This window comes from Rhineura floridana, chromosome 16 (assembly GCF_030035675.1).
Source record: "Rhineura floridana isolate rRhiFlo1 chromosome 16, rRhiFlo1.hap2, whole genome shotgun sequence".
In the NCBI taxonomy this organism is placed as follows: Eukaryota; Metazoa; Chordata; class Lepidosauria; order Squamata; family Rhineuridae; genus Rhineura; species Rhineura floridana.
Genome location: NC_084495.1, coordinates 11186856 through 11201655, shown reverse-complemented (window position 1 = coordinate 11201655; position 14800 = coordinate 11186856). Strand labels below are relative to the sequence as shown.

At 49.0% G+C, this 14800-nt stretch overlaps 1 protein-coding gene across 2 annotated transcripts; it reads left to right on the top strand.

The window, feature by feature from the left end:
• The first annotated feature begins 1339 nt into the window (after nt 1–1339).
• On the top strand, nt 1340–14182 carry LOC133371312 (uncharacterized). 2 transcript variants are annotated; one of them, XM_061598585.1, is made up of 5 exons: nt 1340–1397; nt 2047–2144; nt 3367–3407; nt 3716–3756; nt 13544–14182. In XM_061598585.1, the coding sequence occupies exons 1-5, from the start codon at nt 1356–1358 to the stop codon at nt 14063–14065; spliced, it is 744 nt and encodes a 247-aa protein (XP_061454569.1). In that variant the 5' UTR covers nt 1340–1355; the 3' UTR covers nt 14066–14182. The 2 variants fall into 2 exon arrangements, with proteins under 2 accessions (XP_061454569.1, XP_061454568.1); XM_061598584.1 differs by having other exon boundaries at nt 13541–14182.
• Nucleotides 14183–14800: the final 618 nt, after the last annotated feature.

Genomic DNA, 14800 nt, shown 5'->3' with positions numbered 1-14800 from the left:
AGAGTCATTGATCATAGGGAGCTGCCTTAGTCTGAGTCTAAGTAAGTTGGCATATATTGCCACAAATAGCCTGATGCAAAAATAGTCTCAAAAGGCTGTTGGTTGAAAGGGTAAAGAAATGTAAGGTTTATTACCACTGGGGAATAAAATCATTCTGACAACAGACATACATGTGGCCATTGCAGAGCCAGGAGGAAGCAAAGCCTGAGGAAAAACAAACAAGGACTCAGTAAGGGGAAAATAGGTGGCCTTTCTGTCTATCGCCCCCTACTGGCTCAGGTTACTTGTTGTTGCAAGGGTTGGTGCTTTACTGCCAACAATACTGAGGAGGTTCAGTATTGCCTACTCTGACATGCAGCAGCTTTCCAGGGTTTTAGGCAGGGGCCTCTCCCAGCCCTGTCTGGAGATGCTGGGGATTGAACCTGGGCCAGTCTGCGTGCAAACCAAATGCTCTGCCACTGAGCTATGGCCATGCTGCTGTTGGTTGGGCAGTGGCCTATATGCCTTAAAGGAGCCACTTCTGTTGCTTCCACCAAAGCCCATATAGACAGCTGTTGCCAGGCAGAACAGACAGTGTTGGACTAAACCGACCTGTGGCCTATCCTGATATTAAGGCAGCTTCATGTGATTATATATGAGAGGGGGAAGAAACAAAGGCTTTGATGGTAGGCTGAAGAGACTCTAGGCCTGAAGAGGCGTAGGAGCCACAGTGCAAGGAACAGCTGGGAAGGTCTACTGTCAGCCAGACCCTGCATTTCCCAAATGATTTCAGATGCTGTAGCTTGTTTGGGGCTCCTGTTGCCACAGCTTTTGTTCCATTCTTAGCAGACTCCCCTCCCCTCTCCTCTCCTCTCACGCAGGTAACCGAGAGGGGTGAATACGTTGGCATCCACGACCACCCCAATCTAATCATCATGGGTGTTTTAGCCAGCAGCCCATCTCTACTACTTCCTGACCTGATGATCATGGCCCAAGTAAAGAAAGGTGTCAAAACCACAAAGGCAACGGTGAAAGACCTGGAGATCACTCGGTGAGATTGGTGCAGTCCCCCATTCTGCCATCCCTCACTTTTCCGGGAAAACCCCACCACCTGGGAGGTTCCTAGGCTGAGTCCTTCCTTCCCTCACAGGTTGATCCCTCTACACCTGGTGGAGATTTTTGTGCATAACGTGAATGAGCGACAGCTGAAAGTAAAGTTGGCAACAGGGCGAAAATATTATCTGCAACTCTGTGCCCCCAAAGGGGATGAGAACCTCCTCTTTGAGCGCTGGATACGCCTTGCTTACCTGTTGCACATGGCCAGCGGCAGGATCAGTGCTCCAGTCAGCTTCACCTCTAAGGAATCGGGGCTTCACATGATATGGAAGAGTGCTAGCTTGCGTGCTACATCTGAGAAGGTGAGTCTCATGAAGCAAAGCTACCCAAAAGCCTTCCTTCTTTGTCCTTTACCATATCCGCCTGCCATCATCACACTGCTCAGTCTTACCCTAGCCCCTCCCCCACCTCTGGCATCCCAGCTTGTCAACAAGCCTGCCCCAGACAAAGTGTGGAAGGATCTTCCATTTCACTTCTCCCAATTTCTCATTTTCCCAATTTTTGCCGTTTAAAAAATTCTCATGAAAATTCATCAGCAGTTTGGTGTGATTTCCCCCCTAATTTCCCCCCTCCTTCTCTTTGTATGCAGTTTTGACTTATGAACACATTTTTGCAAGCAATTTCTCCTAATATAATGCATTTTTGTATGTTATGTTCACTAATATATTCATTGTTATGCACACTTTCCCGTCAGATGCATTTTGATAAACATTGTCTGGTTGGACAACTGCATTGCCAAATTGGAATGAGTGCAAATGGCAATGGAGGGCTGTCTTTCAGTTTTTGTACTGTTTCAGAAATTGCCAATTTGATTGATTTGCCTTTCAGTGTGAACAGAATCAAACTTCTCCCCCATCCCTACCCCAGACACATCCCCCACCCTCTTGTCCCTCCCGGCCATCCTTACTAGACCATCCTTACACATCTGCATGACGTGCTGTGTTTCTCCAGCAGCCTTGGCTCCCAGGCACCATGGGTGCACAGTCCGCGGAAAAGCTGAAGAAGCAGCTACGTCAGGCCAGCTTGGCCAGGAGCATGTCAAGATCCACGTACGTACATGCTGTGCTTTGGGTTGAACAATCCTAAGTGTTGTCTTGTTTAAAAATAACGCAAAATAATTAATTTACTGTTGTTGGTTTTGGCAAAACATCATACAGATATGAAGAGAAACAGAAAAGAGCAGGGTAACCCCTGAGAGATTAGTCTATTGAGGTAGTACTAGCCGGGGTCTACCCTGTTATGTAGCAACAACGCATCTCTTTTCCCTTCACCTTGCATCTCAGTGCAGCTGCACTGGAATGCAGAAGCAGCTGAATTTTCATTCATTCTCTTTGCACTGGCTAGCTATATTGGCTGTTTAGGGGGAGGGGGAGGAAGAGCTTGGGGGTTGCCTAGCAACCGCTCAGGTTCCCCCCCCATGGTTGGCCCAAAGCCAAGTGCTTTCCCCATATAGCCCAACAGTCCCTATTTACCAGGGATTGTCCTTTTTTCTTGGTTTCCTGGTCCTTGGTAAATCATTGTGCCTATTGGGGGGGCATTTTTAGTGCAAATGGCTAATCATTCTTCAGGGTTCAGCTCCTTCCTTGGGGTTAAATGTCTAGGTGTATATATGTTTACGTACTGTGTCTTTGGTACACGTGAATATCTGGGCTCCTGCTGGGAGGAAGGGCAGGATATAAATCAAATAATAAAGAAATAAAATAAGCCATGGCCTCCCCCAAGACACCATGCAGGGCTCAGTCTCCCATTTCATACACTGCAGCCGCTGTATTTGGAGCTGTTGGTAATGCATTGTTAGACTACTAAGTTTGGCTCTGTAACTAAAAGAACAAACACCATTTGGCTTTCAAGTTGGTGGAGATTGGGATGGGGGGGGGAATTCGATCCATTTTGCATTTCAAGGTGAAGCTATCAAATTTGCACTTTCCGAAACAATATGAGAACCCAAATACAGCCCTCCTTCGAACTTTACACTTATCCAAATTTTGCCATGGAGTTCTCCAACCAAATAGTGTTTACATAAATTAGGGGGAACTACATGTAGGCAGCCAGGCTACTCCAGCATAAATTAATTCACACATACAGAGGTGGAGACTGAATCTTGAACAATGTGTAATTGGAAGGGGAGGCCTTGTCAGCGACCTTTGCGATGGAACTAGGGGTGTTACAAATATATCCATGTTTCCACCTGTGAAATGAGAAATTGATTCCGCTCTGGCCAAACTGTGGTAGTTGTGTGGTCAAATTCTCATCCACACCTTTCCATTTCAGGGAAAGTGACCTTGCTTCACAACACAGCATCCTCAAATCAGGTAAGGATGGAGGCACTGAAGGCAAGGCCATGCTCAGGTTAAACTTCAGCCCTGCTCCCTGATATGTCTGAGGTGGGCACAAGAACAGCCCTCCAGCCAAACATCTCAGCACGGTGCCCCCAGTCTTGAGATGCCAGGATGACGCATCTTGGAGCCTTTTATACAGCAGAGTGTCTGAAGTAGCTGAGTGGGACAGCAGGGGTGCATCCCCCCTAGAACCAGGTGCCTGTCTCTACAGACCACTGACAGGACCCTTTGTGGCCTCCACAGCTTTCACTCCCTTCCTCCTTTCCTCTTTATTTCAAAAGGTTTTGCTTCTCAAGGATCAGTTGGAATCTCACCCAAAAAGGTAAGGAGACTGATCTTTTCCTTCTCCAGCTCTGTAGATCTTGTTATCTCCCAGAGAACCCAGTGGCTGGACTTGGGATACCTTATGACACACAGGGCATTTTCCCAAGGTGCTAGTCCCTGTCAGCAATTTTCTTGACTTGCAATTTGGTTGACCTGTGTGGTCGGAAATGTGAGAAAGGGGGAGGGAAGGGATGCAGATTGAAGGCAGAATCGCAAGGGGGTGGGTGGAACTAGTAAAATTCTTTGATTCCCTGTCCCCATTGTCTAGTGGAGTCTCCCACCAAAGCAGTGGGCAGAGCTCTGGGACCACCAGTCATCAGAATCCTAGCCCTTCTGTGTTCCTGTATGAGTTCAGAGCTCTAGTTCATTGAGAAGTGGGTGGGCCAAGCTTTCTTTGGAAGCAATGCTATGGTAATTGCATTTATCTTTCATTGATTTCTGGGAATCCATTCCCCATATATGCCAGGATATTTTAACCTTCTTCCTTTATAGGAATACACTTCCAGAGAACAGTCTCAGTCTTCTGCTCCCAAGTTGATGAGCAAGAGTGCAACTAAGCAGTCACCAGGATCCCAGGTTGGCCTTTCCGGATTCCGCAGACCTTCCAAATCACAGAAGCAATCCATGCTTAAGCAGGTTTCTCCTCACTCCTTCCCACGATCTCGAGCTTCAGTGGGAGCAGGACCTTCTCAGCCATTTGCCGTGTCTGAGGCAGCACGTCCCTCCACTCCTAGAACATCATTAGAATGTGAACCTGAACCTGTGAAACTACAAAGGAGCAAAAAATCCAGATCTTTGGTACAAACCCTAGCCACTACACTCTCACAACAGGACAGCTCCGAGACTCACAAGGAGAAGGAGTCTCCTGCCAAATCTCTGGACAGAAGTCCTGGCCCATCAAAGCCAGTCAAGCCTTCATCAAGACAAGGAAGAAAAGGCCCAGCTTCCCAGAGCCCTTCCACAAAGCAGAGTCGGCCTGCATCCGGAGGTGTTTCAACAAAAGCACCAGCAGCCAGTCCGGCCCCCAAATCCCGTGCCTTAGAGGCAGCGGGTCCGTCAGATGCATATGATGTTTCAGAGGCTGCTGGACCTTCTGAAGTGCGTGCCAAGTCAATGGCAGCTGGCCCATCCAGACCAACCAGTCAGCCAGCTCAAATGACTTCTGAGAAACCTGCAGCCGCAGTTGCTCCTTCTGAGCCAGGGAGTCGGGGCCAGGAAAGTGCCGCACATTCACAGACAACAAATGTGAAATCCCAGGAGCCTAGCAAGGCACAGAGTAGCAGGCCACAGACATCTTCAAGCCGCTCCCCAAAGAAGGGGCGCTCCACTTCTTGGAGCCCATCACGGAAGGAAAAGAAGTCTGGGCTACAAGTCCACAGGACAACAGCATCAGTAGCAGTGGGGCCTTCTCAACAAGGCTGGAAGACTGTGGGTGTGGGGCCCTCCATGGTGGTTGGCCTGATTACAAGCAGGCCCCAGAGCGGAGCACTGGGAACAGATAAAGAAAGTAAAGATCTAGCCAAGCAGATCCAGCCAAGCAGTGCTGCAGGGAAACAGGAACCCCCCAGGTATGCTGGCTGGGAGAACCAAGTGGCAGATGTTCAGGGTGAGAAGTACAGTCTCAGCAATCTGGGTTGGGCAAGATAAGAGAACCAGCTGCCTGGTGCGCTTCCTTTGAAGCCCAGCTGAACAAAGGCAAGCAGATCTGTTAGCATCTCTGGGATAAAATGCTCAAACGAGTGAAGAAGACAAGAATGTCATATTCTGTGGGGTGTGAAGTGATCGACTGTAACCTTGTCAACCAATAGCTCCAAATGAGATGGTGGGAGCCTAATTTATACATTACCACAGTTTTGTGTAAATTGTTTATCTACAGTCCAGCTCCACACCACTTTGCTTGGATAGAATGAGTGTGAGGAACCTTTGGCCCTCCAGATGTTGCTGAACTACCATGGGCATTGGCCATGCTAGGTTGAGCTGATGGGAGTTGTAGCTCAGCAACATCTGGAGGGCCAAAGATTCCCCACATCTGGGATAGAAGAACTCATGCGGGGAAATGAAGCAATTCCTTCCTATGCCAGCACCACCCTTTCAAGGAAGCTTGTATGGAAATGAACCACATAATTTCCCCAATCCATGTCGTTCCTCCATCTGGACAGAAGGGCTGTGTGGGAGAAGCAGCTCTCATGTTGTTGGGCTGGAGAGTTAGCAGTTCCTGGGCTGAGGAACACCAACTAAAATTCTCTCACTTGGCTACTGGCTCAGGAGGAATAGGGCTCCTCCCATGGCTGTGATTTTGGACCTGTGCAACTCAGGTCCATCCCTAGGTATTATGGGAAATATACAGTTTTGCAAGTTTTAGCTGCAAAGTATGCATATTGCTCTCCTGAACTGCCTAGATATCAAACTAGAGTTAGTGGGCATGTTGTGCTTAGTCCTCCTGCATGTTCTTATTTTTTAAGAATGTTGCTCCCAAAGCACTAACCCGAGAGTCAGGTTAAGAAATCTTGAGTATGAAATCTCAAAAGGTGGAAAATGTAATGCATTTGGGCTTTTTAACTGTTCACCTGAGCCCTTTTCAAATGTTATTTTGTTGTTATATGCCTTCAAGTCGATTACGACTTATGGTGACCCTATGAATCAGTGACCTCCAGTGGCATCTGCTATAAACCACCCTGTTCAGATCAAACGTTATACAATGCTAAATTAACGACAGGGGTGCGGGAGACGAGCTTTGTAACCTATGCATGTTCATTAGAATCTGTGAGAGAACCTCACATATGCAGCTGTCCATGTAAGAGGCCCTCTCTTCCTATGATCACAAATCCTGCGCATGCGAGGGTTCTCTAACAAAGACACATTGTGGCAGCCTACTGCCATAATGTCCCCCATGTTCATGCATTCCTGTTATGTATAACTGCTGACTCCATTAGTTAAGCATGCCATCATATTTTTTTCTAACTGCTGCATCCATGAGACTTAGAAACATACTTCTTCCATTTAAAACATTTGATTCCTGGGATTCCAGGCAGGGCCAGGAAGTGGTCTCGGGTACTATTATGAACCTTGGAATAACAATAAAAATCATTAGCTGTGTTTTTATTCTGAACTCCTTTAACAAATTAGACTAACTGAACTTGTATCTAAACAGGAGCCAGATGTCCAAGAACAAACTGAAAAAGGCTCTGAGTTCAGGTAGGAAGAAATGCCAATTAGATGGCCTATATGAATGCTTGATGCCCATATCCCCCACCACCATGCCCCTGGCTGGAAGCCATCTCGCTGGCTAATTGCTCCATTTGCTTTGCAGCTCGACAAAGAAGCAGCCTTACTTTTGTAACCATGTATAGTGTCCTGTCCTCATCTATGGAGAAACTGAAACTGTCAAAAAGCAGGGAAGACTCTAAGGTACTGGGGCAGAGCAAGGGTGCGGTTTGAATGAAACATTTTGTGAGTCAGAGATGCTCTTCTGGTGCATCTGATTGTCATATGCTTCCCTGTTCCTAAAATAAGATGGCAGGTGTGAGGTCAATAGGGTGATCTTCTCTACTCACTATTCACAACTACAGCTGGTTCATAATTGTATGTACAACATTATTTATTTATTTATTTATTCAATTTATTAGTCGCCCATCTGGCTAGTTGTCCAGCCACTCTGGGCAACGTACAAGATAAAAAACAATACATTAAAACGTTAAAATTTAAAACCATAACAGTAAAAACCTAACCCACCCCAAAAGCCTGCCTGAAGAGCCAGGTCTTCAAGGCCCAGCGGAAGCTCATCATAGAAGGGGCATGGCGGAGATCATTTGGGAGACAGTTCCACAGGTTGGGGGCCACTATTGAAAAAGCCCTCTCTCTAGTCCTCACCAGTCTAGCTGTTTTCACCGGTGGGATCGAGAGAAGGTCTTCTGAGGCTGATCTTGTTGAGCGGCATTCCTGACGATGCTGGAGGCGCTCCTTCAGATAGACTGGGCTAAAACCGTGTAGGGTTTTAAAGGTCAAAACCAACACCTTGAATTGGGCCCGGTAAACAACCGGTAGCCAGTGCAACTCCTTCAGCACTGGAGTGATGTGATCTTGTCGGCGGCTGCCTTTAATCAGACGAGCCACCGCATTCTGTACCAGTTGCAGCTTCCGGACCGTTTTCAAGGGTAACCCCACGTAGAGCGCATTACAGTAATCTAGGCGAGAGGTGACCAGGGCATGTACTACCGGTGGGAGCAGATGGTTGGGAAGGTAGGGGCGCAGCCTCCGTATCAGATGGAGTTGATACAGCGCCGCCCGGTTCACAGCCGAGACTTGAGCCTCCATGGACAGCTGGGAGTCAAGAATGACCCCCAGGCTGCGGACCTGGTCTTTCAGGGGCAATCGTACCCCATTGAGCACCAGGTCCACATCCCCCAGCCTTCCTTTGTCTCCCACAAACAGTACCTCGGTTTTGTCAGGGTTCAGCTTCAGCTTATTCCTTCCCATCCAGCCACTCACCGACTCCAGGCACTTGGACAGGGTTTCTACAGCCAACCTCGGTGAAGATTTAAATGAGAGATAGAGCTGCATGTCATCCGTATACTGATGACATTGCAGCCCAAATCTCCTGATAATAATAATAATAATAAATAATAAATTTAATTTCTTCGTTGCCTATCTGGCCAATGGCCACTCTAGGCGACTTACAAAATAGTTAAAATACAATTGATAAAATACAATAATACAATATAAAAACAACACATCTACAGCAACAATATTAAAACTGGGCAGGAGGCATTTCAGTTATAACAATTAACCCTCCCCGGATACCCCGAAGGCCTGCTGAAAGAGCCAGGTCTTTAAGGCTTTCCGAAACACATTTAGGGAAGAGGCGTGCCGGAGATCTTGTGGGAGGGAGTTCCAAAGAGTGGGGGCCGCCACTGAGAATGCCCTCTCTCTTGTACCCGCCAATCTGGCTGTTTTTGTTGGTGGGATTGAGAGAAGGCCCTGTGTGGCCGATCTTGTCGGGCGGCATAATTGGTGGCGTTGAAGGCGCTCCGTAAGATAAACTGGGCCGGAACCGTGTAGGGATTTAAAGGTCAATACCAACACCTTGAATTGGGCTCGGAAAACAACTGGTAGCCAGTGTAGGTCAAACAACACTGGTGTGATGTGATCTCGGCGGCGACTATTTGTAAGTAGTCGAGCCGCCGCATTTTGTATCAGTTGTAATTTCCGGACCATTTTCAAGGGTAACCCCACGTAGAGCGCATTACAGTAGTCCAAACGAGAGGTGACCTGGGTGTGTACCACTAGTGGGAGCTGGTGAACAGGAAGGTAGGGTTGCGGCCTTCGTATGAGGTGTAGTTGGTAGCAGGCTGCCCGGCTCACTGCCGAAATCTGAGCCTCCATGGACAGCCTGGAATCAAGCACAACCCCAAGGCTGCGGACCTGGTCCTTTAGGGGTAAACTCACTCCGTTGAACTTCAGGTCAATGTCGCCCAACCTTCTCTTGTCCCCCACAAGTAGTACCTCGGTCTTATCAGGGTTCAACTTCAGCTTGTTCCTTCCCATCCATCCACTCACGGATTCCAGGCACTTGGACAAGGTCTCCACAGCCAACTCTGGTGAAGATTTAAACGAGAGATAGAGCTGAGTGTCATCTGCGTATTGATGACACTGCAGCCCAAATCTCCTGATGATTGCCCCCAGCAGCTTCATATAGATGTTAAATAGCATGGGAGAGAGGATAGAACCCTGTGGCACACCACAATTGAGAGGCCAAGGGTCTGATACCTCCTCTCCCAACGCTACCTGTTGGTACCTATCGGAGAGAAAGGAATGGAACCACTGTAATACAGTGCCTCCAATTCCCAATCCCTCCAGGCGAAGCAGAAGGATACTGTGGTGGACAGTATCAAAAGCCGCTGAGAGATCGAGGAGGACAAGAAAGGTGGATTCTCCCCTATCTAATGCCCTCCTCAAATGCCCCCAGCGGTTTTCTATAGATGTTGAACAGCATCGGGGAGAGGATGGAACCCTGTGGCAACCCACAAGTGAGAGGCCAAGGATCCGAGACCTCATCCTCCAATACCACTCTTTGGTACCTACCAGAGAGGAAGGAATGGAACCACTACAATACAGTGCCCCCCATGCCTAACCTCTCCAGGCGGTCCAAGAGGATAACGTGGTCAACGGTATCGAAAGCTGCTGAGAGATCAAGGAGGACAAGGAAGGTGCATTCGCCCCTATCCCACGCCCTCCTCATATCATCTACCAAGGCGACCAAGGCTGTTTCAGTCCCATGTCCAGGCCTGAAGCCCGATTGAAATGGATCCAGATAATCCGCTTCCTCCAAGTGCGCTTGCAACTGCTTTGCCACCACCCGCTCAACCGCCTTGCCTAAGAATGGCAAATTTGAGACTGGGCGAAAGTTGTTCAGATCTTGGGGATCCAAGGAGGGCTTCTTTAAGATTGGTTTTATTACTGCCTCCTTGAGCGCTGATGGCATTACTCCCTCTTCGAGAGATGTATTTACCACCATCTTGATCCCCTCACCCAGTCTGTCTTTGCAGCTCATAATGAGCCACGATGGGCAAGGATCGAATAAGCAAGTGGTTGGCTTTAAGGTTGAAAGCACCTTGTCCACTTCATCAGATGGAAGAAGCTGGAACCGATCCCACACCACCAGAGCACCACTGGTCACCTCTGGCTCGCTCACTGTGTCCACAGCGCACGGAATAGCACTCTTAATACGATCGATTTTCTCCGCAAAGTGTTTAGCAAACTCATCACAGGAGGCCTTAGCATGTTCCATTGGTTCCGGAGCAACTGGACCGACCAGGCTCCAGACCACTTGGAACAGTCTCCTGGGACAGCACTCTGCAGATGCAATAGAGGCACCATAAAAATCTTTTTTTGCTGCCCTTATTGCCACATGATAGGCTGCCGCAGCCACTCTAACATGTGTCCGATCATCGTCAGAGCGAGATTTCCGCCACCGGCGCTCTAGCCGTCTCACCTCCCGCCTCAGAATTCGCAACCGTGGGGTGAACCACGGTGCCATCTGAGCTCTATTCAGGGGGAGAGGGCGTTTCGGAGCCACCCAGTCTAATGCCCCGGCGATTGCGGCATTCCACCCCTCCACCAGGGTCTCAGCCGAGTGGCTGCGTGCATGTTCCAGAGAGTCCCCAAGCGCATTCAGGAATCCATCAGGATCCATCAGACGCCTGGGGCAGACCATCTTAATAGGTCCTCCACCCCCACGGAGGGTTTGTGGCACCGAAAAGTCCATCCTCACCAAGTAGTGGTCTGACCATGACAAGGGGGTGATGGATGTACCCCCAATTTTCAGATCACTCCCCTCCTCTCCCGAAACAAACACAAGGTCGAGTGCATGACCGGCTACATGGGTGGGCCCCATTGTAATAAGGTGCAGCTCCCAGGAAGCCATGGTTTCCATGAAGTCCCGAGGCGCCCCAGTAAGGATGGCCTCTGAATGTACATTGAAGTCCCCCAATACCAGCAGGTTTGGGGACTGTACACGCACAGCCAAGACCACCTCCAGCACCTCGGCCAGGGAGTCTGTCGTGCAGCGGGGTGGACGGTACACGAGCAGAATCCCTAGACTGCCCTAATAATTACTTGATTATTAGATCTTGAAATGTCTTGGCTTCCATCAAAGAACCCACATTTTAGCATGTGTTTTTAAATTGCTTTTTTTAAAAAATGTGTTTTTAAATTTGTATTTGTTTTTAATGTTTTTAATTGTTGTAAACCGCCCAGAGAGCTTCGGCTATGGGGCAATATACAAATGAAATAAATAAATGGGAACAGTAGTTTAAGGGAACTGACCTCACAGACCTACAATTCCCATTACCCTTAAATAATTATCTATATCTATAATTGCCATCACCCGTAACAAACTACAGTCCCAAGGATTCTCCATTAAAGTGTTATAAGAGTGCTTTAAATGTATTATGTTGATGTGACATCAGTGCTTGATGGATGACATCGGAATGTGTGTTTGAGATGACAGTGGGCAATGTAAACATTCTGTCATTGGTGTTCGATCTATGATAGCCCCTACACATGTGCAATCCTTTACTTGATGGTTCATATATGAACCAGCTCATAGTGCAGAATTCTTCCATGCCTCAAGGATGCCTTCTTTCTTCTAGAAGTTTCTTTCTGCATTTCTGCACCATGGTAGCTCCAATGGAGACTTGCCCTAAGGTGATGCTTTTCAGGCCCCCTCCCAAAACCACATTCCAATTCCTTACTCAGTCTATTACTCCGTTTATAGACACATATCTGTTCATGCAAATGTACACCTATTCTTACACCTAACAACATGCAAATACACAAACCCCAGCAAGGTTTGAGAAAGAATTCAGTTCCAAGCCTCAGCTAGGGTATATGTGAAGAAATAAGATAAGAGAGCCTCTGAGCATATGTGGAATCCTTTTTGCCACTAACCTCACCAGTTTGGGATTCATTAGCCAGCATGATTTGTGGGTCAAAGGGCAGGTTTGAGTCCTAGGATTTCTTTACCCTTTCTTTCCAAATTTAAACCCTGCCCAGTGGTGTCAAGGATTGTCACTGCATAATACAAATTAAGACCTTGTGCTTGAATTTTGGACAGCCCTATCAGAAGGGAGAGGCAGTCTCATAGGAGTGCTCAAAAGGGAGGGAAGGACTAATTTATGTTGTGAAGATTGCCCAATCCATTCTGACCAATGCTCTTTCTCAAGGGCAAAGGGTCTTTCTGTGTCTTATTCTCGTACACACTTGAACACAACACCCTCAAGAATATACTTTCAAACATTTAGCAAGTGTACTAGAATAAGACACATTAAAACCCTTTGCTCCTGAAGAAGAACTTTGGTCAAAAAGGATTGGGCAGTCATCACCACAAAACAAATTCTACTTTTAAAGCACCAAGTTGAGGCTTACCTCATCTTATGCTCTAGTGCAGTATTTCTCAAATAGTGGGCCTCGACCCACCAGTGGGCCTAGGGCCACTTTCAGGTGGGCTTCAGTGCCACAGCCTGACTAGTGCCTCTTCACTTGCCTGCCCTGCACCCTAGACATGCCACATAGCCTTTTGGTTGGACCAATGCCAGAAATGTAAAGGTAGCTGGGAGACAGAGAAGTTGTGGGGAACAGAAGGGAAGGAAGGCCTCTCTCCGCAGAAGGAAAAAGACATGAGTGGAACATGAACAGGCAGGAGGGATGAAAGAAACTGGCAGTTGGGTGTGTGTGGATAAGGTACATGTTAAGTGGAAGAAGAAATTACAGGAGATGGGTAAAAATACTTTGAGAGGCATGGGGGGATGGGATGGCATGGAGAAAATATTAAAAATATAAAAGAAAAAGCCCTTTAAAGCCACTGAACTGCAAATTCTGAGTGAAACAGGGAGGCTGTCACAGTAGCTCGAGCAAATACCTGTACTTTGGAAAGGAGAGCTATGGAACTCCCTGCCACAAGGAAAACACTGTGGCAAAGAATTTAGCAATTTTTCAAGATGGTTTAGAGATCAATAGAAAATGATATCAGTAATTGCCAGCTGATTATACCAAACTTCATCTGCCACAAGTCTCTGACTGGTTCTGCCCCTGCACCACCATTTTGTGACTGGTGGGCTTCAGTAATTTTCAGTCACCTCAAGTGGGCCCTGGGGGTGGAATGTTTGAGAACCTCTGCTCCATTTTTTTAATGCTGTCCCCCCCCCACCAAGTTTTCTCCTGCCTCTCCTATAGCCGCCCATCTCTTTTTCCCCACTCTCTTCTCTCTCTTTGCTCTTCCACAGCAGGTGGCTGTCAAGCCTTCCAAACGTGTAACAATCTCAGGCGTGATTGATCCATCAGGGAAAAGTGTCCCGGAGGAGAAGAAGGAGGAAGAAGAGGCAGGGAATCCTGAGCTCCACACAGTTAACAATCTGAGGATGGATGCAGGCTCCAGTGCAGCAGCTATGATGGGGACAGATACAGACCGCCCACCCCCACAGTCCCACGCTTCAATGGGAGAAGGAGCCCCTGAGGCAAAGAGTCCTGCAGTTGGGGGTGGCAACTCAGAAGCAGCTGAATTCTCAAGGCCAGGCAGCCAGATCATTGCCAGGGAGCCTGGTGTGGCAAACGTGACTTCCCAGAAGTCTGACCAGATCAAGGATGTGGGACAGCCCAGCACTCCCCGCCTGGAGGATCAGGGTTGCCAGGTCTCCGGTTTCCTGCCGGAGTCTCAGGGAAAAAGGGGCCGTCTCCGGCCTCCGGCTATACTTCATTTAAAAAGGTGGATCTCCGGCTTTTCAGCGGCCCCCTCAGCCACGCATGCGTGATTGACACACGCATACGTTGGGCTGTGGCTGGCCGCCTTCCCACCCTTTCTCAGTCAGCCGCGGACTGCAGACACAGGAGGACGAAGCGGCTGCCAGCAGGTGCCTCAAGAAGACTCAAGCTGCCGCTGTCATTGCATGGAAGCTGCCTTGGCACTGGGTCGACAAGCCGAAAGGAGTTCAACGAGGCTAAGTGCGGGAGAAGGAGAAGGGCACACACATATACACAAGAGCCTTCCCCATCCCGAAAGCAGCCAGGGGCTCCCGGCCACTTCCCTCCTGGAAAACGGCTGACAGGCCCAAGGCGGTCCTTCTCCTCCTCCTCTCACCTGCGACCGGCTTCAAGCGCCGGCTGCCTTTCGCGCAGAGTTCCGGGTCGCCGAGCGCCAACCTCGGCCTCGCCAGCCCACGTGGCAGAAGGCATATGCCCACCCGCCCTGCCTTCTTTGGGCCGAGGAGAAGGCGGAGGCCCGGCGCGCCCGGGAGGGGAAGAGCAGGCGGCGGGGTGGAGGCTTAGGTTTGGGAGAGGCGCCTCAGCCGTCGCCAGCCTTGGGGGGGGAGGACGGAGCCTGCCCCTCACCGTTTCCTGAAGGGACCCCCCCCAGCAGCAGCCCCTGCCCGCTGCCGAGCGGCCTGCCAGCTCCGGAAAGGACGGCCAGCCGCTTCACCCCTCATGCTGTGGGGAACCGGCTCTGGGGCTAAGAAGGAGCTGGCTGGCCAGCCTCCACTCCTCCTGAG

Coding starts and splice junctions, on each gene's coding strand:
- LOC133371312 (XM_061598584.1), top strand. CDS start 1,356: ATGATATGGAAGAGTGCTAGCTTGCGTGCTACATCTGAGAAG. Junction 3,408..3,715: donor ACACAGCATCCTCAAATCAG/GTAAGGATGGAG, acceptor TTATTTCAAAAG/GTTTTGCTTCTCAAGGATCA. Junction 3,757..13,540: donor TTGGAATCTCACCCAAAAAG/GTAAGGAGACTG, acceptor GCTCTTCCACAG/CAGGTGGCTGTCAAGCCTTC.